The sequence below is a fragment of the Camelus dromedarius genome, chromosome 16 (genome assembly GCF_036321535.1).
Source record: "Camelus dromedarius isolate mCamDro1 chromosome 16, mCamDro1.pat, whole genome shotgun sequence".
Classification (NCBI taxonomy): Eukaryota; Metazoa; Chordata; class Mammalia; order Artiodactyla; family Camelidae; genus Camelus; species Camelus dromedarius.
Genome location: NC_087451.1, coordinates 24,932,752 through 24,955,514, shown reverse-complemented (window position 1 = coordinate 24,955,514; position 22,763 = coordinate 24,932,752). Strand labels below are relative to the sequence as shown.

At 53.5% G+C, this 22,763-nt stretch overlaps 1 protein-coding gene across 8 annotated transcripts in view; it reads left to right on the top strand.

The window, feature by feature from the left end:
- SPECC1 (sperm antigen with calponin homology and coiled-coil domains 1) overlaps nucleotides 1-22,763 on the top strand; it is a 188,715-nt gene that overhangs the window by 143,574 nt on the left and 22,378 nt on the right. For all 8 annotated transcript variants that reach the window (XM_064495322.1, XM_064495324.1, XM_064495319.1 and 5 more), the window contains 5 exons: nucleotides 915-1,060; nucleotides 2,066-2,166; nucleotides 5,326-5,407; nucleotides 9,050-9,206; nucleotides 11,789-11,891. In XM_064495322.1, the coding sequence (XP_064351392.1) occupies nucleotides 915-1,060; nucleotides 2,066-2,166; nucleotides 5,326-5,407; nucleotides 9,050-9,206; nucleotides 11,789-11,891 (589 nt within the window). The remainder of the gene's footprint in view (nucleotides 1-914; nucleotides 1,061-2,065; nucleotides 2,167-5,325; nucleotides 5,408-9,049; nucleotides 9,207-11,788; nucleotides 11,892-22,763) is intronic.

Sequence of the window (22,763 nt, the reverse complement as noted above, 5' to 3'; positions counted from 1 at the left end):
GGCTGCCAGGGGAGCTGCTGCCTCTGCTGTGAACAGTCACCTTCAGCCAGAAAGCTGCCACCACAGTTACCAGCAGCAGAAGCTTCTTGCCTCTGCGCCATCTGTCTCAGTGCAGTGAGCGCCCTGTGTCCTGCCTCCCATCCCTGACTCAGGTCCCAGTCTTGGCCCGTCTTCCTGGTGGGTGGAGCCTAAATCCCATCTGAAATCGTAGCTGCAGGGCATTCCTCACAGGCCATCTTTCCAACCTCTGTGCACCAGGTTGGGGTTGGAATTCACATTGACACGCCAGCCCATTTTATCCACCACGGACAGTGAGCTATTTTATGATAAATAACATTGGTGTGTATCTTTTACAGTTTGCAGAGTAGACTTGCATCCTTTTTATTTAGAGCTCATATCATAAAAAATATCTCTGGCCATTCCGAAGAAAACATCTCTGATGAAAACTGAGACTGGGACCTGTGTTATTTCCTTACGTTATTTCTCTTTTCTTCCTTTAATTGAAGTACAGTCGTTTACACTATGTCAGTTTCTGGTGTCCAGCGTCACGTCCCAGGCATGCAGATAGGTGCATATATTCATTTTCACACTCTTTTTCATTAAAGGTTATAACAAGATGTTGAATATGGTTCCCTGTGCTGTACAGAAGGAATTTGTTTTTTACCTGTTTTTATGTACAGTAGTTAATATTTGCAAATCTCGGACTCCCAGACTTACCCCTTCCCACCCCCTCGCTGTTTCCTAAATATGCAACGCGGTAGGAAAAACAGGATTTTCAATCAGGGATTCTCCTCCCAGATCTGTTTATCTCCTTCACGTTGGCTCTGTTCCTGTCTGTGTCCTTCCCCCCACCCCCACCCCGGCCCCCCGGGATGTCCTCCGCTTTTTCAGTTTCATTTGCTCTTTGCGTGCAGACCTGTGAAGGACGAGTCGGAGACCGCCGAGGTGGATGCCCCCGGCCGGTGGCATGGCGTCTACGTGAACAGAACCCCTCCGACGTCTTCGGAGTCCGCAACCACTGTTAAGTCCCTCATCAAGTCATTCGACTTGGGACGCCCAGGTATTTAGTCGTTTTGTTTCATAAGCCAAAACTCAAACTCAGACGGTGGCCCCACGTAACCAGCCTGTCCCACTCCACACTGGCCTCACGTGGACGCAGCCCCAGGGCCCTTTCCGGGTCATCCATGTGCAGACTCTGTGTGCAGGCCGCAGGCCGCAGCCCGGCTGGGGCTCCAGGGTGTCTCCCCTCCTCCCTGCCTCTCCTCACCTCCAGTTCCTGCCTCACCACCTTCCCTTTCTGCCCCTGCGTCCGCTAAACCCAGCTCACTGCTGTCTCAGGAGAATTAGCAGGGTGGCCAGAGGCTGCCTCTCCTGGGAGGTGAGGCGTCTTGTTGGCGCCTGGCCCTCCTTATCCAGAACTCACTGTCACTCTCCCCACCGGGCCCTGAGTGTGGCCGCCTGTGCCGATCTGTCGTTCCTGATCGGGGACATTCCCGGGTTTGTCTGGAAATGCTTGGTGGACACCTTTATTCCCTCTTACGACGTCTGAGGAAGGTGCATCTCTCTGCTCTGCAGCCACAGGCACAGCAGGCAGAGGAAGCCGAAGGCGCCTCTGTCCCAGATGCAGTATGTTTCTTCCCTTGATTGCAACAAATGTGCTCCCTGAATGGGAAGCCCAGAGTCACAGCTAATCCTGGGGTGTCGTCTCTGCTGAAATAGTTTGCAGCTGAATTAGGCTAGGATCAGACTGCAGATCTTGGAGGTGAAGGCCTGTGAATTGACCCTAATGGTCTGTGCACGTGTGTTCCTGCCTTCGGTGCCTCGTTACACGTATGTCTTCTTTCCCCTGAGTGTCCTACATCTAAGACCAGCCCCTGCTAGTGAGCTCCCCTCCTCCCCCCCGGTTCAGCGCTGGTCCGGAGACGAGGACCGAGGGGTGGATGTGACGCCTAGTCTGCGTCGTGGGCTGCTGCTTTAGTCACCCGGAGAGTAACAGGTCAGGAAGTATTATTGGCTGTTTTGTGCCGGGGCAGCACAGGAATGTTCCCTTCTCTTTTCTTGGCAGGTGGAGCTGGACAGAATATTTCTGTCCACAAGACCCCCAGGAGCCCCCTGAGTGGCATCCCGGTGCGGACTGCCCCCGCCGCTGCCGTATCCCCCATGCAGGTACCAGCCGCGCCTCTGGGGTGGGCGGTGTCGCTGTCGCGGTACCTGGGCGTCTTGCACCCAGGCCACAAAAAGAAGCAAAACCCAGTTGGTTTACTTTTTGAGGCACATTGAACATCTTTTTTAATAACCCAAAAATAAATCATAATAATGATGAAATTTCCATTAAAAATTATGCTTTTGATGTCTGATGAGGAACACTGACACTGTAAGCGTCAGTTTCAATGATCCGTTTTTCTGTTTCCCGTAAGATGACACTGAAAGTTTTCAGTTAAATGAATTGTCCTTTTTACCAAAAGTGGACATTGAACCAGAGATGTTAGTGTTAACCGTTTATGAATTCTTAGAGCTAACTGGCTGTCCCCTTTACCATCTCCTGAAGGCTTTAGACCAAAGCCTCTTGGCATTTCTAAGACCAGGGCTTTCGATGTTGTTAATAACACTCAGCGTTCTGCTTCTGCTGGACCAAGATTGGTGTCGTCTTCAGCAAGTTCTATTTTTTTGGTGTCATTAGTGACTTCCGTATATCGTTTGGGATCTTTTAAGCTTTTTTTTTAATTTATTTTTTGCCCTCGAAGGTACCTTCCACCATCTTATATGTAAAACCAAATAAAACAACTGCTTGTTTTATGATAATCATTGTTTAGTGGAAGTGAAGGAGGTCCTGCTTCATTCTTACTTACTTCCATTGAGGCACAGAAACACGAGTTTGCTGGTAAATGTGTGACCGCTGTCTCCCTGGGGAAGGAGCCCCGGTTTGCAGTGTTCGCCAGTTTCTGTGGTGTCAGTATTCCCAGCATGGCCGATTTCAGGCTGTTCCCATGACCTCAGTGCACGTGGAGTTGAGAAGAGGTACACGTTATGCGGTGTTTCTACGATAGATGTGACAGGTGTAAAAACCCCGACAGTAAGAAGTAATAAGATAATTAGGAGGCAGTGAGTTTTGAGGACTTATTACTTTTGCTTTTAATCTGGTCTAATTTCAGGAATGGCTGTGTTGAACAGCTAGCTTGCAGAATTCCTGAAGGTTTCACAGCGGGCCCTGCCAGCAGGTGCACAGCAGCTGCCATGAGCCACTGGCTGTAATGCACGTACCACAAAGCACACAGCTCTTCAGTACGGAGCTTGAGTGTTTCCATGTGTGTACACCTGCCTAGCCAACACCACGATAAAGCGTTTCCATTGCCTCGTAAGGGCCCTCATGGCACCGCCCGTCAGTAACCCCTTAGAACCGTGATCTGACCTCTCTCACCATGGGTTAGTTTTGTGTGATCTCAGACTTTCTCTCGTGACTGCATGGTTTTGCTCAATGTTGTGTCTGTGAGGTTTGTTCATGTGGTGGCGATTTGTTCATCTTCCTTGCTGTGTAGTGTTCCTTTGTATAAACACACCGTTACACTGATGGCTCATCCATTCTACTGATGGTTGACTTCTGGAGTATTTCCAATTTTTAACTCTTGTGTTTATTTTAAAAGTAGCTTTTCCCAGAAATTTCAGTGTAAAAGGGAAAAAGTTGAAAATCTCCCTTCTTCCCGGTCCCAGAAATAACCACTATTTATGTCTTGTTGTGTATCTGTCTACATGTTTTTCTTTAGCATAAAAGTGTGTGTGTGTGTGTGTGTGTGTGTGTGTGTGTGTAGGGAGGGAGAAGAAGTTTTATACGTGGGGTTTCACTGCCCGTTATGCAGACGCCGGCTCCTTTGCTGTGTCGTGGGACTGACATCCCCTTTTGTTTGCTGTTACAGCGCGTGTCTGGAACAGGGACTGGCACGTATCATACAGCAGAGGCTCAGTAAACGTACGTTGAATGAAGGCAGGCATAGATCAGACACCTTTAAATGTCGGCGATCGGAGAAATAATTCATCCTTTTAAAGGCTCCTCGATACGGGTGATTTATTTAACCGCCCCTCTGTTGATGGATATTTAGGTCATTTTGGATCAGTCTTACTACACAGAGCCCGCAGTGGAATCCCTCTGCCAGGTTTTGCCCACGCGACGGGCTGTCTGCGTGTGAATGTGCACCCTGTTCGTTTGCAGATACCGGAAGTCACTCTAGCTAGTCAGGCAGAAAGGAATTTAACCCGGGGTGGGCGGGGAGCTGGAGAAGAGGCTCTGGTCTGCACCGAGCTTCGGGAAGTGCTCCCAGAACACCCCAAAGTTGGCCCGTTAAAGGAACGTCTGTCCCTGCCAGAATCGGGAAGTCTTCCTCTAGGTGCTGGCCTGGGACGGCGTCTGGCCAGGTCTAGGGCCAGCTTTGCGCCCACAGCGCAGGTGCAGCCCCTCCCAGCACAGCAGGTCAGGTCCTTCAGGTCCGTCCATGTTTAGTTTGTGGCCGGACTCCCTTCTGTGTTGAGGCTGAATAACATTCCATTGTGGGCAGAGACCACATTTTTCTTTCTCCAGTCATCTGTTAGTAAACATTTAGGTTGTTTCCACCTCTCGGCTGTTGTGAATGATGCTGCAGTGAAAAAGATCTCTCTTCCAGATCCTGCTTTCAATTCCTTTGAGTATCTACCCAGAAGTGATGCTGCTGGATCACGTGGCAGTTCTATTTTTAAGTTTTTGAGGAAGTTCCCTACTATTTTCCATAAAGCAGCTGCACCATTTTACACCCCCGCCAGCAGTACGTGAGGGTTCCAGTTTCTCCACCAATACTTGTTTTTCCTGTGGCTGGTTTTTTTGTTGTTGTTGTTGTTGTTTTTGTAATAACCATCCTAACAGGTGTGAGGTGATACCTCTTTGTGGTTTTGACGTGCGTTTCCCTAAGGACCAGTGATGCTCAGCGTCTTTTCACTTACCTGTTGGCCATTAAAGAAAACAGTATGTTTACACGCATCCTTGAGTATACATAGAATGTTCCAGGGAAATGTCCATAAAGCTGATTAATTGCAGTTACCATGTGAAGAAGAACCAGGTGATTGGAGTGGAAGGAGACTGTTTCCACGCTCTGTCTTTTTTGTTCCTTCCGAGGAGCGTGCCAATTTCATTTATTACCTATTCAAATAAATAAGTTGTTTTAAAAAGTCCCCTTGGTGATGCTAATGAGCTGGAGAACTGTTGTACATGTGCACACATGCTCACGCACACACACGCACACCCCTTGTTCACGCTGTTCCTGATGTCCGCATCCACTTATGCTGGTGCCCTTTGGTTTCTAGAGGCATTCCACCTTCAGCAGTGCTCGGCCGGCTAGCAGAGGAGTGACTCAACGCTTGGACCTGCCAGACCTCCCCCTCTCAGGTAAATTACCTTGAACATGAAGTGCTGATGACTTACTTGTTGTAGGGTTAACTTTTCTTTTGTCTACATGGACTGAGCTTAGGAAAATAATCAGTGGCATTTATTGCAAACGATTTCAAACTCTGAATGTGTGTTATGGACAAGACCCTAGCTGCTTCCCGCCGCCTACACCTCTCAGGACGCGTGAGTTTGGGAGGAATGTCAAGCTCCGGGGATTTTTTGCTTCTTTGTTTTTCGCTAAATCTCAGGAGAATATCTTATCTTTTTTTTTTACAGCATGGGGTTTCTTTTTTTTATTTTTAAAGTTTTGGGGGGGTAATTTTTTTATTTTAAATTCTCTAACTTTTGGGGGGCTTATTTATTTAAAATAATAAATTGGGTTTATTTGTTTTTATTTATTAGCAGAGGTACTGGGGATTGAACCCAGGACCTCGTGCATGCTAAGCACACACTCTGCCACTGAGCTATGCCCTCCCCCCTCTTATCTTTAGAAGTAACTATTTTAAGGAAAAGAAACCGTATCTGATTCTGAAGGTCTGTGGCTCCCGCTATTCCTAAAATAAGCCCCTTCTGAGATCTCCTGGTCTTTGCATGGGGTCCTTCTCCTGATGTTACACTGTACGTTTTAAAAAATCCAGCTCCTGATGGCGACGTGGTGGTCGTGTCTGCAGCCCCACGTCGCCGCGTCTCCTGTGCCGGTGGCCGACGTGAGGGAGCCGTCGAGGGGGGCCCAGGGGTGGGGCGGCTTGCACTCGCAGCTTGGCCCCGCCACCTCCGGTCCGGCTCTGGCCCGGTTATTCCAGCCCCCAGCGCTGTGGTTCCCTCACCCCCGAGACAGAAATCATAGAAACCGCGCCGCCTGCCTCGCAGGAGGGCTCAAGGGTTGAGTGGCCCCTGCGGGTGGGGCCGGAGCTGCGGAGGGGTGGCCGCTGTCACCCGCCTGCCGTTCTCTGTGGAGTCAGCTCGCTTGCCGGAGCCCGGAGACGCGCGCAGAGCGCCCAGGCTGTGCGGAGCACGTACCCTGGAAGTTTGCGTGCGTCTGTGTGGTCACTGCTGTGAGGGGACAGAAAAGGTGAAAAGAACCACGTGAGTTAGGCCGGGGCCTGTGAGAAGGAGAGAAGGCCGGAAGTGCAGACTGCAGCGGGAGGAGCCGCGTGTGCGCCAGCTTCTGCAACACCACGGCGCGAACTAAAAGAAGTCCCCGCCGTGCTGGTTCTAGGTCAGACGCAGTCAGGGTTGTTCTTAAAACCGTCGTTTCAGTGAGATAAGTTTTACCCTTTGGTTGTAAATGCTTTCACCTCAGCACCTGATTTTTTTCCCTTTTGCATTTGGTCTTCTTTTTCATGGAATTAATAGGACTTAGATAAACACTGACTGAGAATTCAAAGGTGCACCCTTGGCCCGGTCCCTGCATTCCACCTGGGAGAGGCTCAAGCCCTGAAGAGCTTGAGTGGCTCCAGCGGCCCCCCGACTGTGAGGAGCTCTGGGACCAGGGCAGGCTTTCTCCTTCCTTCTCCTGCGTTGCCACGAGGGCCGAGGCTGGAGGTGGCTCTGATGAGCAGCTTCCTGAAGAAGTGGTGACGGTTCGTGCAGGACGTGGAGTCATTGTAACGACTTCCAGGAAGAAGGAAAGGGCGACGGAAGACCACGGGGCCAGGAGAATAAGGAATGCAGGGGTGACCCTGCCTTGAGTTCTCCACGCCTGCCGCGTGGGGTGAAACGGGTTCACCGCGTTACACGCACGGCGCTGTGCGTGCAGGCAAGCGTGCGGTGGCAGTGGTTTTAATTGTGATGAACTGCCTGTAACGTAGCATTTACCACCAGAGCTGGTTTTAAGTGCCCTGGGTGAACTTCTGGTCTTGGTATTTGTGTCCTCTCTGGTCCTCCAGCTGTGAACTGCCCGTTGAGTAGAGAGACCGTCCTTCTCATGGGGAAGATAACTACTGACGCGGAGACCGCAGGACGGTGGTCAGCCCCCGCCGGCACCTGTCCCCCCAGTGATTCTGTTTACTTTACTCGGAAAGCATTGCACAGTGAAAATTGCTCGCTTCCCGGCCGCCTTGCCGACCTGAGGTCACCAGATGCCGCAGGACCAGGCTGAATACGCTGTTTTTGTGTTGCCTTTAGTGATGTAAACGCTGTTTTTCTCTGCTCTCCCGAGCTAATTAGCCTCACTCCCAACCTGACTGCCCATAATTGATGCTATTAGCTGCACAAGTATTGTTTTCTCCACGACTGCTGACTGCGTCAGGGGAGGGTCCTGGGCTCGGCCTGGCCACTGGCTGCAAGTCCCCAGTTCTCTGGGTCCCGATGCCTCTGTACACAGAAACTAGAAGGTCTGGAAAATCTTCTCCCACTGTCCACCGTCGTGGTCCTTTACAAAACGCCGCCCGGAGGAGTCAGCCTGCCGCATTAGCTCTCCTGCCTCAGGCCAGTGTGGCAGCAGAGAAGAGCCTTAAACATTTCTGCTTACTTTTGGTGAGCCAGGCCCTGTGACTGGGAGGCTTCCTCTCCTGCAAAACGGGTCTCTTTCTTGGACCCCAGTGTGTTGTCTGCTGCCACCTGCGACCCGATGCCCCCAGGAGGCACCTTCCCGTGGGCTCCCTCCCCGGGCACCAGCTACGAGACGAGGAGGAAAGTTACTGAAAGACCCCTTCAAGAAAGCGTTTGTGCAGACCTCTGGGCATGAGCTGAGTGAGACTGGCTCGTGTAGCTCAACGCGGCTGAGTTCCTGGCAGGCCGGCTGGTCTGCCGTTTCGGTACAACAGCGCAGGTGGCCTCGTGCGGTGGGAGAAGGCTCTTAGAAGCAGGGCCTCTGCTCAGTGCTCTCTGGGGACCATCTTGAAATTCATAGTAATTGTTGAACCGGGGGCTGCTGGGCCCTGAGTCCCTGTGAAGTGTCGGAGTTGGTCCTGCTGTCACCCCCAAAAGGGGAAGGGAAAAGACCCGGGTTCTTGTCTTACTCGAAAGATAAGAACTCAGACGGGAGACGGAAGCGTTGTATAGTGGGAAGATTTTAAAGGATTTGTTAGCAAAGGGAAAGTACATCTCCGAGAAGAAGAGGCGGGCGGTCCTGGGCGGGTGGCAGCGCTGGCCTTGGGTCCCCCATCTCACCCTCGCGTAGAGGCGGCTCTTGACTGACGGTCGGCTCTTGCCCTGGAGTGCCTAGTCATGCTTGTCCTGCCTGCGCCTGTCCGCACCCATGATGCACACAGGAAAATCCGCAGGGGAGCCTAAACCGCGATGCTGATTATATTGCAGTGAGCCGTGGGTCACGTCCTGTTAGGTCCTTGCGGCCACTGTGCAGTTGCGGCCGTCAGGTTCTAACCGGTTTCTTGCTGGCATCATTTAGAGGAAATAAGCCTGCTTATGCTGGAGGCCGGCACACTGCCATCTTCTGGACCCTCCTCCCTCCCCTCCACCTTATCTGCTGGGTGACCCCACTTAAGTAACGAACCAGCACTGCCTGGAGAATCCTTCCCCGAAAACACCACGTCCCTGTTTGCATTTTTACGACTTAATCCAGAAGCTGCATCTGTGTATGTCTACCTGTGTCTGTCGTGGGTTTGTCCTCGGGGAGAGCGCGTGTGACCTGCTGCGTCTCTCATTCTCAGGGCGGTGGTTCTGTTGTTGTTCCCGCAGATCTTCTGAAGGGAAGGGCCGAGGACCTGAAACCGGACCCTTATCTCCGCAAGAGCCCCTCGCTCGAGTCCCTGAGCAGACCCCCTTCTCTGGGCTTCGGGGGCACGAGACTGCTGAGCGCCTCCCCCGGGGGCTGGAAGTCGCCCGGCAAACTCAGGTACCACGTTTCCAGCAGGGAGAACTCAGGGAGCGCTGGGCCCACGGCCCTGTGCTCTTCCTTCTGTTTTATCCTTTACCGTCAGTTTACTTCTGCAGGTGTTTCTGGAATGCAAATGGTTCAGGCACAGTCCCTGTTCAGCGAGGGAGGCGGGCACTGGATGGTAGCTCCGGGCCGAGTGAAGTGCAGGGCCCTAAAGAGAGAAGCAGAAGCAGAGCCCTCGGGGGTCCGGGCGGTGGGAGGGGCTCACAGGGGTGGGGCCCGATGTGCACAGAGGGGGGCCTCACCCCTGCTGGGGGGTGGGCATCGAGGAAGTCACAGCGGGAAAGCCAGGTCGAGCCACACTCCGAACGGTCTCAGCTGGCAAAGTAGGAGGTTTGTGCTCGTTTTGGTAAAGCAGCGGGAACCACGAAGTTTGCGGGTTTGTTTTTGGTTTTGGGTGGTGGTGCAGGAAACAGCAGTGCAAAAGCAGGATCGGGGGGCACTGCAGAATCGGTGTTTAGGTCACTCCGGCAGGGATGTGAGGGGTTGGGGGGAGGGGCCTGGGGCTGCTGGGGGCCTGCTTCCCCAGGGCCTGCCCCTGCTCTCGCACCCCTGACACCACCTCCCTCCTCGGTGCTCCTGGTCACCCAGCCACGGCCGACCTTGCAGTCACTCGCCCCACTGCAGGCACGTCCCTGCTTCTGCTAACACGCTGGGTGCACCTGCGCAGAGCAGGCCCTCTGGGAACCCGCCCGACTCTGCTTCTCCGGGCCTCCTGGACCCACCGCAGCTCAGCCCCTCCCACTTGCCGGCCCCAGTGTCCCGGGAGCCTGGAGCCCGGCCGCCCAGCCTGCTGTGTTCTCTGCCTTCACAGCGTCAGGCCAGCAATCCCGACCACCTGCGAGGCTCTGGCCTGAGCTGTCTTCCTCTTGTCCTTTCACACTCCTGTTCTCCGCCCTCCTCCTGGTCACCCCTCCACGAGCCGCAGCCAGCCACCCCATAGCGTGGACACCTTCCTCGCCTTTGGGGTCTGACAGCCGCTCGGTATTTGATTCGCTGTTGTAGACTGTCTGTCTGCCCCGTCTGCTGTACCTAAGTGGACAGTGAACACTTCTCCTTGCGCTTTGATGTCTCTCTCAGCCCCCGTTTTGCTCCGCACGCAGCATTTGGCTCAGTAAATGTTTATGAACAGGCAGGTGGAGGGACACACAAAATCGGCGGCTTTAGAGGTGATGGCATTTTAACAGACAGCAACTACCATTAGGGGCGTTTTCAAAGGATTTAATGGAAGTCTACACAGTCCAGTTCCGCTATTGTCACATCTCTGGGTGCGGCCTATATTTGGACCCAAATAGATGAAGTCATATCTTTCAGAGGTTTAATTTAAAGCCCCAGATATGACCTTTCGGTCTTGTTTATGCACAAGAGATAGGTTTTGAGGACCCAAACTGGTGCTTTTCTGAAACTGTTCTTTTCCTCATGCCAGAAGCGCATGTGAACAGGCTGCGAGGACACGAATATGCTGTTTATGTTATTCCCTTCCTCGTGAAAGGTTAGGTTGGTGAAGTTCGTTTGTTGCTTCCTTTTTATGTTCATGTCATCGAGACAAACCAGTGACAGGATGTTCATTTCTTATTCTGGAAATTCCCATCATTATTACTGCAATCACATCCAGTCAGGTTTTTGTAGAAGGAAACTATTTGCTACATGCTCTGTTTGTTTAAGCAGAAGCCCTTCTCCAGGCCTTCATTTCAGTCTTCCCTAATTTGCCAGGCCTGGAAGTCCAGGTCTAGGTGACGAGCTAGGACCCGGCGCAGCGAACACGGGCAGAGTCACCGTCACGGCACAGGTCACGGCGACCCTGACCACAGACGCCTGGGCTGGAGTTTACAGAGGTGCCAGATACAGGGAAGGAAATCACCTGGAGTCCAGAAGGACCCCGTTGCTCTTTTTAAAATCATTTACAGATATTTTAATTAAATATTGGATGGATATGAAACAATAATAGTAACACCGTATGTGTAACGGAGAGACACCTGTACACGTACTTTCCAGTTTAAGGAGAAGAAGAGTCTTATTACTTCTGAAATTTCCTGTCAGCCTCTCCATTTGCGGCACCTCCCCCACGGGTCACCTGGTTTGTCCTCTACACCCGTGTGTTTTCATCTCCACCCCCTCCCCTCCCCGTAAGCAGCCAGCCTGGTGTCTTCAGAGCGCCCTTCCCGTCTGTCTTTCCCGTGGTACGTAGATGTCGCCTTAGCCTTGAACACATAGAATGCTTTTTCTACAAGTGTCTTTTATTGAAATGATACCGTACTTAAATAAATATGAGGCGAGGTTGGAGCAGCAGATGGATAAAAAACAAAACGAAACAAACCACCACCACCCTCTCCCCAGAATTCTGAAAACCGAGAAGCACAATTTAATTTCTGTTTCGTACTGTGAGACCTAATAAAAAGGTACCGATGGGGTCGTTTCTCTGGAGTCTCAGTGGCCAGACCTCGACTGCGGCCTTTCTAAGCTGGCTGCTTGCTCCTTGTGTGTCTGAGGCTGTAAACGTTAGCATCTTCTCTTCACGCTGTGCTCCTCTCTCTGACTAGTGTGGAGAGAAGGGACCCGCTGGCTGCCTTGGCCCGGGAGTACGGCGGCTCCAAGCGCAATGCCCTGCTGAAGTGGTGCCAGAGGAGGACAGAGGGCTACGCGGTAAGGGGCCCGGGGTCCCGGGGCGGGGAGGACGGAGGGCTACGCGGTAAGGGGCCTGGGGCTACGCGGTAAGGGGCCCGGGGTCCCGGGGTGGAGGGGGCCTGGCCGGGCCAGTGCACGCTCCCCGTGGTCTTCTGTCCTTCCTGGCGGGGCTGCACCAGGGGCCAGTCACAGAGGCAGGAGGGGCTGGAGTCCAGGCTGACCCCCCAGCACACATGACCCGAGCGTGTCTCCTCTGGGAGAGAAGGAGGCCTAAACCCCCAGCCGTGCACCCGTCAGGCTGCTCCCACCAGGGAGACGGCTCTCGCTAAGTCGTCTTCCCAGAGCGGTGCCTGTTCCTGATCCGTGTGAGCGCCCCGCGTGCTGGGCCTTCGGGTTGTCTGTTCCATCAGGAGCTGCGTCGTGCGGTTGAAGAGTTTGGGTTTCCGGGGACAGCTGTTTTCAGTGAAGGCCTGTTAAACAGGGAGCAACCCCAGTGCAAGTTTAAGCTTTTAAAAATGTTTAACTTTTTGTGGGGGAGGTAGTTAGGTTTACTCACTTTTTTGTTTTTTTGATGGAGGGACGTGGGTTGAACCCAGGACCTTGTGTGCGCCAGGCATGCGCTCGACACGGAGCTATCCCTCCCCCCAAGTTTAAGCTTCTTTTTATTATGAAGTATCGTTCACAAAGATAGAAGTGCATCAAATATAAATCATAGTTTCACAAGTTATTGTGAAGCGAGAACCCTAGCAGTCGCATCCAGAAGCAGAGCGTTGCCAGCCCCCCGGCCCTTCCAGGCGGCGTTCCAGCCGCAGCCCCTCCTCCCGCAGGCGGCCTGTCCTCAGCTCTTCCCTCGTACTTTTCCACAGACGTGTGTGTCCCCAGTGCCCTGTCCGTGTGTCTGCCTTTGAACATCGTGTGCAGGAATGGAAACACCATCACAGTCGCACACGGGCTTTCTTGCCCGGTGTGGCGTTACTGAGGTGCATCCATGACGTTTCCCGTAGCGACGGTTTGTGCGTTTTCTTCACCGATTAGCAGCCCGCCATCTGGTCGCACCATTGCTTATGTGTCTGCTCTCCTGTTGACGGGCGGGTGAGTGACATCAGATTTGGGGCTCTGTAAATAGTGCCGCCAGGTCCTCGCGCGTCTCGAACACCCTGGTGCGCGTTCCTCCCAGGTCTGCGCCTGGAGCCGGAGCGCAGGGGTGGCCGGCCGTGCCAGGCAGGTTCCGGGGGCGCCTGGACAGCCTGCCTGCCGCCAGCGGTTCGTGAGGTTCATGTTTTCTCTCCCGTCTCCCCAGCACTTGCTGGCGTCCGTCTTCCACTTGTGGTCGTTTGGACATGTGTGATGTGGCATCTCGTGTGGTTGTGGCTCGAATCTTCCACCTGCAGGTGGGGTCCCTCCCCCCTCGCACGCTGACTAGACACCCGGGCCCCCTTGGGTGGCACCGACTCCCGCCGTCTGCGCATTTTGAGGATCAGCTCGTCTCTCTGTCCCTGCTGCCCCAGGGGTTCTCTGGGCGCAGGCCTTCCGTCAGGTGGGCGTCTTGCGGGTGCTCTCTCCCGGGGTGGCTGGCTTTTTCCTCTTTTGTTGAACAAAGTTCTTCATTGTGATTACACCTGATTTGTCCGTCTTCTCTCTGATCAGTGCGTTTTGTTCCTGCTTAAGAACCCTTCCGCTACTTTCAAGGTCATGAAGATACCTTCCTGTGTTCTCTTCTGGAAGTTGGATGGGTTGGCCTTTCCCGTTAAATGCACGCCTTCTCTAAATAAGCTGCAAACCCCCCTCCAGTCTCCCCTCTCTTAGGCCCGGCCCCCCGCACCTTTACCCCACTATCCTAAAAATTCTGAGGCTGCCGTCCCTGTGACGCTCCCTCCTCAGAACCCAGCTTCTGAGGGTGGAGGAGATGGAGAGGGACGGAGAGGGAAGAAACCAGGTCCGTGTCAGCCGCGAGCCGGCCCAGGCGGTCCTGCCGCCGCTGGAGTCCTCTTTGTGACAGCAACAGCCAGACTTCTTCTGGTCTCATTCCAGCTGAGAATGGAGGTGTCCTGTGTCTCTGACATTATCTCCTTTTCGTTTTCTGTTAAAAAAGGAAAAGAAAAAAATCAGGTTAGCGACCAGTAGCAGGGGCTCCCCGGGTCCAGAGACGCGCTGGTGCAGTCTTCCTTTAGCTGCTCCGTCCACCCTCTGCTCGCGCCCTTTCTGAGGGTCCAGGTGTCCCGTAAAAGGCCAGCCTAGTCACAGCATCCCCCGCCGCCCTGCTGGGAAGCAGAAGGAAGGGCGAAGTCAGGGAGGGAGGCTGGTGACGGAGGCTTCAGGGTGAAGGAGGTGGGAACGGTGACAGGAAATTGAGGGTGAAAACACCAGTCATCCGGGAACCAGGTGTGACCAAGGCCGAGCCCCACGTGGTCACGGACGTGCGGCTAAGTTGTCACCTCCCCGCTTTACAGAAGTGGCCACGGGGCGTGCGGGCATGGTGGGAAAGGACAGGCGAACTTCTCAGGAGGAGTCCGCCCTTGAACGTGTGACGTCCCTGCAGTGAGGTTGCGGGGAGAAATCAGACGAGATCTTTCCAGTCGTGAGACTGAGAATGAGGTTTCCCGCTGCTGTGGTCTGCCTTGTTCCTTCTGTCTGCGAACGTCTTGAACTAGTCTTCCAAGCGTTTTACGTTTGATGCAACCCCAAACGCATTTTGCCTGAAGGGTGGTTTCCATTCGTTGTTTAAATCTCTGTAAATTGAGACAAAGTGTAAATTATGTATGTCTGGTTTATTTACTCTTCGCAGAACATCCTCTGTCTAAACCTGTTTGTCTAGAACGCCTCGTAAGCCTCTGAAGCGTGTTCTGTCCGACGTAGGAAGCCAAAAATAAGTTGTCGAGAACTCAGGCGGTTCACCGTCTTTTAAAAAAACAGTATGATGCGCATTTCAGCTGAAAATGACTTTCCTGTTACCCTAACAGAGTGCAGCGGGACGGGCTATGTCCCAGCTCTCCGTGTGTTAACTCAGTTAATTTTTACCGAGGGGCCCCGCAGTGCCTCATGGTGTTCAGGTGCTGGGAAATCAGCCGCGAGTGGAACACGCAGGACTTCTGTTCTCATGGGACTTAGGTTCTCACGGGGAGCGACAACTAATTAGAACTAGAAAGTAAAATGCGTGGATGTTGGAAGGAGGCGGCTGGGAGCGTCAGCCCTAACGTAGAGGTCGGGGAGGTGACCTTCGGGCCGTGGCTCAGCCCACCTGGACAAGATGAGGATTTTTGTGTTTTCATCGCTGTATTTTGCACCAGGTTCTAGGCTGCGACAGTCGGCCCCACTGATGTCCCAGGTGGAGTTTAAGTAATGCGAGATGGCCTCTCCAGCGTCACGGCTCCAGAGGTTAGAACCGCAGTCCAGACCCCCGGCTGAGCCCCTGGGTCGCCCCCAGGTTGAGGTCACACGATAGGACATAAACAGGCCCTCGCTGTGGAGTGAGACCCGCGCTGAGCCTGAAAGTCTCTCATCGAGGGGACCCTCCCTGGCCTTCTTCTCAATGCAGATTTCCTTGGATTCTTTTTTGAAAAAAGGCAGACTTCCAGGAAGGCCCTGCAAATGACTGTCAGTCGCTGGGCTTGGCGCTGGGTGGGCATTAGGCTGTGTCTCACCTGACCCCCGGGCCCCTCCGTCTCCTTCCCTTAATCTGCGTTTGGTCCCTTCTTGGTTGTTCCAGAGAGATTGCCGTCTCTAGCGTAATTACCAGTAAGGGTCCTGAAGGGGGGAACACCAGATGGTGGCTGGGATGGGCAGGACCCAAGAATGACCCCAGTGACCCTTGCCCTCATGTGATTTCCTCCCTGTGTACATGGTAGAAGGGAGATTGTCCCAGTGGACCTCACACGCGGACCCTTGTAAGCCGAGGGTTTTCTCTGACGCGTGAGGCCGGGCACCGTTGGTGGGGTTGAAGTGGGGGGGCACGTGGGACGGGGCTGAGCGAGGCCCTCGGCCGACGGCAGCAGGGAACCCGGACTTCCTAGCACCTCAATCGTCTTCTGCTTTTTAATTGCACTGCAGTCGGTTACAGTGCGTCAGCCCCTGGTGTGCAGCACTGTGTCCCCGTCATGCAGACACATGCATGTGTCTGTTGTCGAGAGAGGTTGTTACGAGGCACTGAGCATAGTTCCCTGTCCTGCACTTTAGTTTTGACTAGTGTTGGGGCGTCGAGGCCCTGCTGATGCCCGGAAGACACCACGGGGGCCCCGCAGTTCTGAAGCGGATGGTGACAGGCTGGTGCTGTGGTGTCCTTGTCCTTCCTCTCCCGGTCCCGATGCCCCCGGCCTCAGAGGCTGAGGACGCTCAGTTTGCTTGCCTTCTGCCATCCCTTAGCTCAGGGACCTTGACCTGCAACAGCGATGAAGACGTGGGGTTCAGCCCCAAGCTCTGCAAGTTCCTGGGACCTCCCCAGAATCCTGACGAGGTGCAGCCCCCCGCCCCCACCCCCGCAGGTGGCAGCTTGGCTGCCTCCCAGGGCCCTGTGCTCTGGACCGTGTGGCTGACGCCGCTGATTCAGTCCAGGCCACATGGCACGTTTAAAAGGGGGATTTCTGGCAACACCCTGAGGCAGCTTGGAAGTGGAATCTGTCCCAGAGCCTCCGAGGAAGGGCCAAGCCCCGCCGACACCTTGACCCTGAAGCAGAGAACCCAGGACACCTGCTCACCGGGACTCCTGAGCCACGAACAGCGTGCTGACGGTAAATGGGCGCTGTTTAAGCTGCTGGGTTTGTGCTAACTTGCAGCAGCAGAATTCTAGAGGAGCAGTTCCTGGGGTCACGAGGTAGCGGAACCCCAGCTTCCCGCTTAGGGTCAGATCATCCCCTTTTCCTGATGCCAAACCCGGGACAGACTTGTCTTCTTTCGGCCTTTAGTGTCCCATCGCCCATGTCCTTGTGTTTCTAGCTTGTTTTTTAGTGGAAGTACCGGGGGTTGACCCAGGACCTGCACGCTAAGGACGCGCTCTGCCCCTGAGCCCCCCCTCTGCTGTGTTTCTAATTTGTGACAACACGCTTCTTCTCTCAGGCACAGGTGCGCCTTTCAGCTCTGAGGTGCTCAGTGCTGCCTGGGCCCCGCCTGTAAGACTCGATTCCTTAGGCCTAGGGTCGGGGCCAGGCACAGGCGTTCTGTAACAGCTGCTGAGGTGACCTGCTGCGTGGCCGGCACCGAGAGCCGAGGCGGGTGGCACAGCTCCAGGATGCCCCGTGGTCTCTGCTGCCCGATGTTTCTCCTGTTCACGGCCAAAGGGATTTGACAGCCGCCGTTAAGGTTGCAGATGAATTGGCCCTGAGACGGGGAGGTCACCAGGGCGGGCCTGGCCCCGTCACCGGAGGCCTTTGCAGCGAGTCTGTGGGAACTTGTTACACAGCAGAAGAAAGCTAATGCTGTGGCTTGAAGGCAAGAAAGCACCTGGCCCTTCTTAGGCAAACCGTTCTTTTTTTCTTTTTCTTTTTCAAACTGTGTCCCCCTGAGAGCAAGCTTGGCTGTCACTTTACTGATTTCTTTCTACTGCAATTCTGCTCTGAAGTTGTGATTTGACATTTGAAATCTAAGGCCTTTAAAAGTCAGCCTATTAGAACTTGCTACCAGTTTTGGAGCCTAGCTTTTGAGAAGCAGGTGAGTTGGAATAACCCCTGCCTATGTCCTCGATCAAGTGAATCCCCGGTGTTGGCCGCACGGTCCAGGGCGCGGGGCCCTGGGAGGCAGCCAGGGCGCCACCTGCCCAGGGGAGGGGGCTGCACCTGGTCGTGCTTCTCGGGAGGTCCCAGGACCTTGCAGAGCTTGGGGCTGAACCCCACGCTTTCATCGCTGTTACAGGTCAAGATCCCTGAGCTAAGGGATGGCAGAAGGCCAGGCAAACTGAGCGTCCTCAGCCTGGCTGAGGCCGGGGGCATTGGGACGGGGAGAGGAAGGACAGGGACGCCACAGCACCAGCCTGTCACCGTCCGCTTCAGAACTACGGGGCCCCCACAGCGTCTTCCGGGCTTCAGTAGGGCCTTGGCTCCCCAAGACTTTAACGCAGGGAAGTCCTGGTCAGCCCACACCACCAGGAGACCGAGGTTTCATAGCCAGATTTGGATTTGCTACAGGCCCTGCTGATTTCAGACATCCTATAAGGCTAGACCCCCAGGATTCTGAAGCTCTCTGACAAGCAAGGGAAACCTACACACACACACACACACATGCGCACACACACGCACACACATGCACATGTGCACACACACGCGCACAAGGACACACACATGCACGCAGACAAGCACACACTAACACGCGCACACACACACACAGCAGTGGGTGCCTTGCTCAAGGCTCTGAATTCGTTCACCACTTCTGTGAAGGTTCATTTTCTCATGGCCTGTTCTGTATGTTAGTAAACAAAGGCTGTTTCCTATAATAAATCTGTCTTACAAGCTTTGCTGCCATGGTCTGAACAGTTAAAGGCTTAAATCCTGAGAGATTAAAGCAAAACGCTGAGGAGTCGGCCAGCCCCAACCCTGTGCTCCTTCTCAGGAAACCGAGCAGACCCCTTCCAGTGACTTGTGGCGAGTGAGGGAAGGGGCCGGGCTCAGGTCCTTTCTTCCCGATGCTCCTGCAGTCGCTGGTCTGCAGACGCCCTCCAGCCCTCTTCCTGTCTTTCCTTTGGGAAGGTGGCTTACACGAGGTCACTGAGCCAGTAAACAACTGTCCACAAGACTGTTCCTTCCCACATGGTCCCATCACCCACTTGGCGATTCCCATCCTGCCCTTCCGTGTTGCCCAGGCTGGAGCGAAGCTTGAGGGGCTGATGGTTTTACCCCCTGAACAGGTGCTGCTGAGCGAGGCGGGAACTGGTTGAGGCCGTAGGGACAGCAGGCGTGGAGCTGCGTCCTGGGACGTGGAGCTGCGCCTGGGCTCGGCCAGCAGAGTCTGGAGGGCACTCTCGGCACTTTTGATTCAGGGCAGTTTCTGGGAGGACGTCGTAGGGATCCTTCCGGCCCTGGCCTGAGACAGCTGGGTGAATACTGATGTCCTAACTATGAATTAAAATGTTTCATCACTAACAGGCGTTACAAATAGTTATCGATAGCCAAAAATACTAAAAGTGCCTTTTAAACTAAGCGTTAAATGTGTTCAATCTGATTTGTAGTCAAAGAAATAGAAAGGAAAGACTGAGACCCCATTTCTTTGCTTACCGTAGCAGGGGAGCTTTTTGTTTTTTATTTCTATGTTTGTTTATTTTTTTAAAAGATGTCTCCGGTCCTTTACTTAACTGAGCACCTGCCCTGCATTTTGAAGGAAGTGATACAGGGTCAAATCAGAGCCTCTTTCTCTAGAGACGGTGTGAGAACGTAACACCGGTTTAACGTGCCACGTTCAACGAGAACGGAGTTCACACAACTCACCAGGAAATAAAAGGCGCGTGGAATTTATCAAGTTGGTTGATGTCATTCTCATGGGTCACAAGTGTGATAGCTGAGAGCAAGGCAGCATCGTGGAGAGCTGAGTAAACCGGTCTACTCTATCGGTACCCTGATTTTCTAAAAAATTCACAGATAAAATGTAACTTTCCACACGAATCCTTCCAATGATCATGATCACACTAGATTTTATTCCAGTTTACAAAAAAAAAAAAAAATAAAGGCGGTTGGACAATCACATAGTGGATTCCATTTTGCTAAGGCAAAAATAGGAAGCAAGTAGTCTTTAAATTTCCTTTGCTCTTCAGGAGAGCTTTTTCAGTGGCGAGCTGGGCCGTGAGAATCCGGCCCCACCACCCAACTGGCTGGCGTGAGGCCACAGGGTGGAGTTTCGGGAGTCTTCTGGTTCTAGCCGGCCTGGTGTCTACGTGCTGGTTGTCGCCATGTGGCCACCGTCCTCCACCTGCGTGGGGGTCTCGGGTTCGGCAGAGCCTCTGAAGATGTGCGTCAGGTTGTTGTGTACGTCCCTTGAGGAGGGACTTGGACTCTGTTTTATTGCTCAACTCTTGTTTCTTGACTGTTTCCCTTTGTTCTTGCATTCCCTCACTTCCCTAATTGGTAACTGCTTCAGTCTGCTCTTTGGAACTCAGGGAAGGTCTGGGAGACTAAAGCCTTTTTCTACAAACAGGAAACAGGGGGCACGGAGGCGCTTTTGTACCCAGGAAGGCCCTGCAGGGTCCTGCTTGGTGTCGGTCCCCCCTTTCCTTTGATCCCCCTCAGTCCTGAGGGGGACAGGTGCAGGACGAGGCGGGACTAAACAAAGAGGTTAATCGTAAACTCCGCAGGGGGACTCGGTTTTGGGGGACTCGGTTTTAGGGGGACTCGGTTTTGGGGGACTCGGTTTCGGGGGGGACTCGGTTTTGGGGGACTCGGTTTTAGGGGGACTCGGTTTCAGAGGGGGCGACTGGGCACAGGGTTTCTTCTGCGGGGCATGAAGATGCTCTGGGACTGGACAGTGGTGGTGGTTGTTACACCCGGTGGGTCCCTGAGAAAGCTACTGAGCAGTGCATCTGTAAGGGTAAACTCGATGGTGTGCGAATGATATCTCGGTAAAGCTATTGTTTGTTTCTAGAACAGGCAGCTGGAGGAGCTTCAGCAGAGAGACCAGGGACCTGGTGGCCGAGGGGTATGGGGGCGGGGGAGGAAACCGGTACTTAAATGATGAATCTTACCGAACTGTAACTTCAGAAAACGTAGCTGTGTAGTCCTTTGTGTGTTCAAAAGTAAGTGAAAGGTAAACAGAGAGGGCGAGGCTGGTCGTTTTTCCCTGGGAGGTGGAATTCACAGGTGTTCACTGTGCCGTGTGGTTCACAGTCCAAGAATGTCCTTTGTATAGAACGTTGTGTTATGACATGCAGTCTGGGGGTGAAGTCTGAGGGAAAAGGCCGTAAAAGTGTATTACAGTCAATGATTAAACCAGATCCTCCCTGAGAAACCTTCACAGCGGACAGGCAGACACCCAGGGAGTTGCAGTACAGAGCAGGGGGTCGAGGGGCCCGCGGGACCCGGTCTCATTCCCGTCTCTGCTGTGCCCCTCCAAGGCCATGTGACACGTCACAAGTTGATTTTTTTTTTACTGAGTATTTTTTCCATTACTTTTTTTTAATTGACGTATAGTCAGTTACAGTGTCAGTTTCTGGCGTCTTTTTTTTTTTTTAACTGCATCTTTTAAATTCACATATAAACATAAAAGACTGATGAAACATTTTTCAGAAAAACAGCACTTTTCCAAGCGGTGTGCCCTAAACATCCTTAACCCTGAGTTGCATCTGGAGAGAAAACCCACATTGCCGGCAACGTGTGTTTTTCTGTCGCCGAGTTCCCAGACGAGCCCTCCCAGACTCCTAGCCAATCGCGAGCGGCCTGTGAACCGTCACGCCATTCGGGGCCCCATGTGTGCTTTCTTTTCTGAGGCAAGTCTCTTGAGAGCTGCAGGCATGATTCAGAGAATGTGAAATGTTTTGATTTATTTATTGTCATTAAAGTGCCTCTTGACTTCCTTACAAAGATAGATTCCCAGGGGAGCCTGTGCTCTGTGGGGGCCCCTGTTCACCCACTGTCTCTGCTTCTGCAGCTGTTTGTTTATTTAATTTTTCTAATGGGAGAATAGTTGATTTACAGCATGGTGTTGGTTTCTGGGTGCAGTGTAGTGATTCAGTCATACATATATATTTTTTTTTCAGGGTCTTTTCCACTGCAGGTTATTACAAGGTATTGAATGTGGTTCCCTGTGCTGGACAGAAAAAATTTGTTTTTAACCTGTTTTTATATATAGTGGTACTCAGGAGCCCCCTTTCCTGCTCTGGGTTGTGATGCCATTTGGGGCAAATAAAAAAAAGGATTTTCTGAACAACAATGTCAGGTGGCAGGGTGCAGAGACGCCCGTGAGGTTGTGTGCGCAGCAGATGGGGAGGGCCCCACCCCACCATCATCTACATGGTCACAGAGCAGCAGCCACAACACCCTCGCCACTGCAGACTGGCCCACAGGAGGGACCCGACCCAAGCCAGGGTTTCGTAAATCGAGCCAAGAGAGCGATGGCTGGGACACAGAGCTCGGACGCCACAGAGCAGAGTGAGCGCCCGGCTGGTGGCCGTGCCTCCCCAGGCTGCCAGCCAGCGCGCCCTGGCTGGAGTCTGGGAACTCGGGTTTCGGGAGGGCTCCTTCCCACCGTTCCTGGAGCCAATGACAGGGGCTCACTCTGCCTGAACAGTTGGCCCAAATCCTGTGGTTTGGGTGCAACACCTGCTTCCCTGCTGGGAGCCTGGGATTTGGGTTCGGGCCAGGCCAAGGGCACCGCCAGGACCAGCCCCCAGAAAACACCCTGGGCGCCGCATCTCCCGCAAGCTTCCCAGTGGCCAGCACTCCCCCGCGTCCCCGCCCGGGGAGGACTCTCGGAAGCCCGCACCCGGTCCCCCGTGGGCTCTTCCCTTGCTGATCCTGCTTTGCATCCTTCCCCTGGGATAAATGTGTGCCCCACTGTGAGCGTGACTCTGGGCCTAGGCTGGGCATCCTCTGAGCAATCACTGAACCTGAGACGGAGGTGGTCGGGAGACCCTGATGCGGCCAGCTGACCAGGAGGCAAGTGGAAGGGACAGAGAATTTGAGAGCGCGGGAGACGACGGGATAGTAAGGCTGACGTGACCCCACTGTTCCCTGAGTTCAGATGCGTCTCAAGGCTCTGCAGCACCCTGTCAGAGGCCCTCGGTTTCTGGGGGACATTAAAGTCCTTAGGACAGATTTCTCCTCTTTTTCAGTTGGTTCCAGTTGGGCTGTTGCTTGAGTTCTAGCTCAGACGGAAAGTCATAACTGATCTTCTCTTTACTTCTGCATTTTTGAGTATTTTACACTCTGCATTTGTTCCTTTTATTGTGAAAGAAAACCAGTGCTTTTTGCTTTATTCCTTATT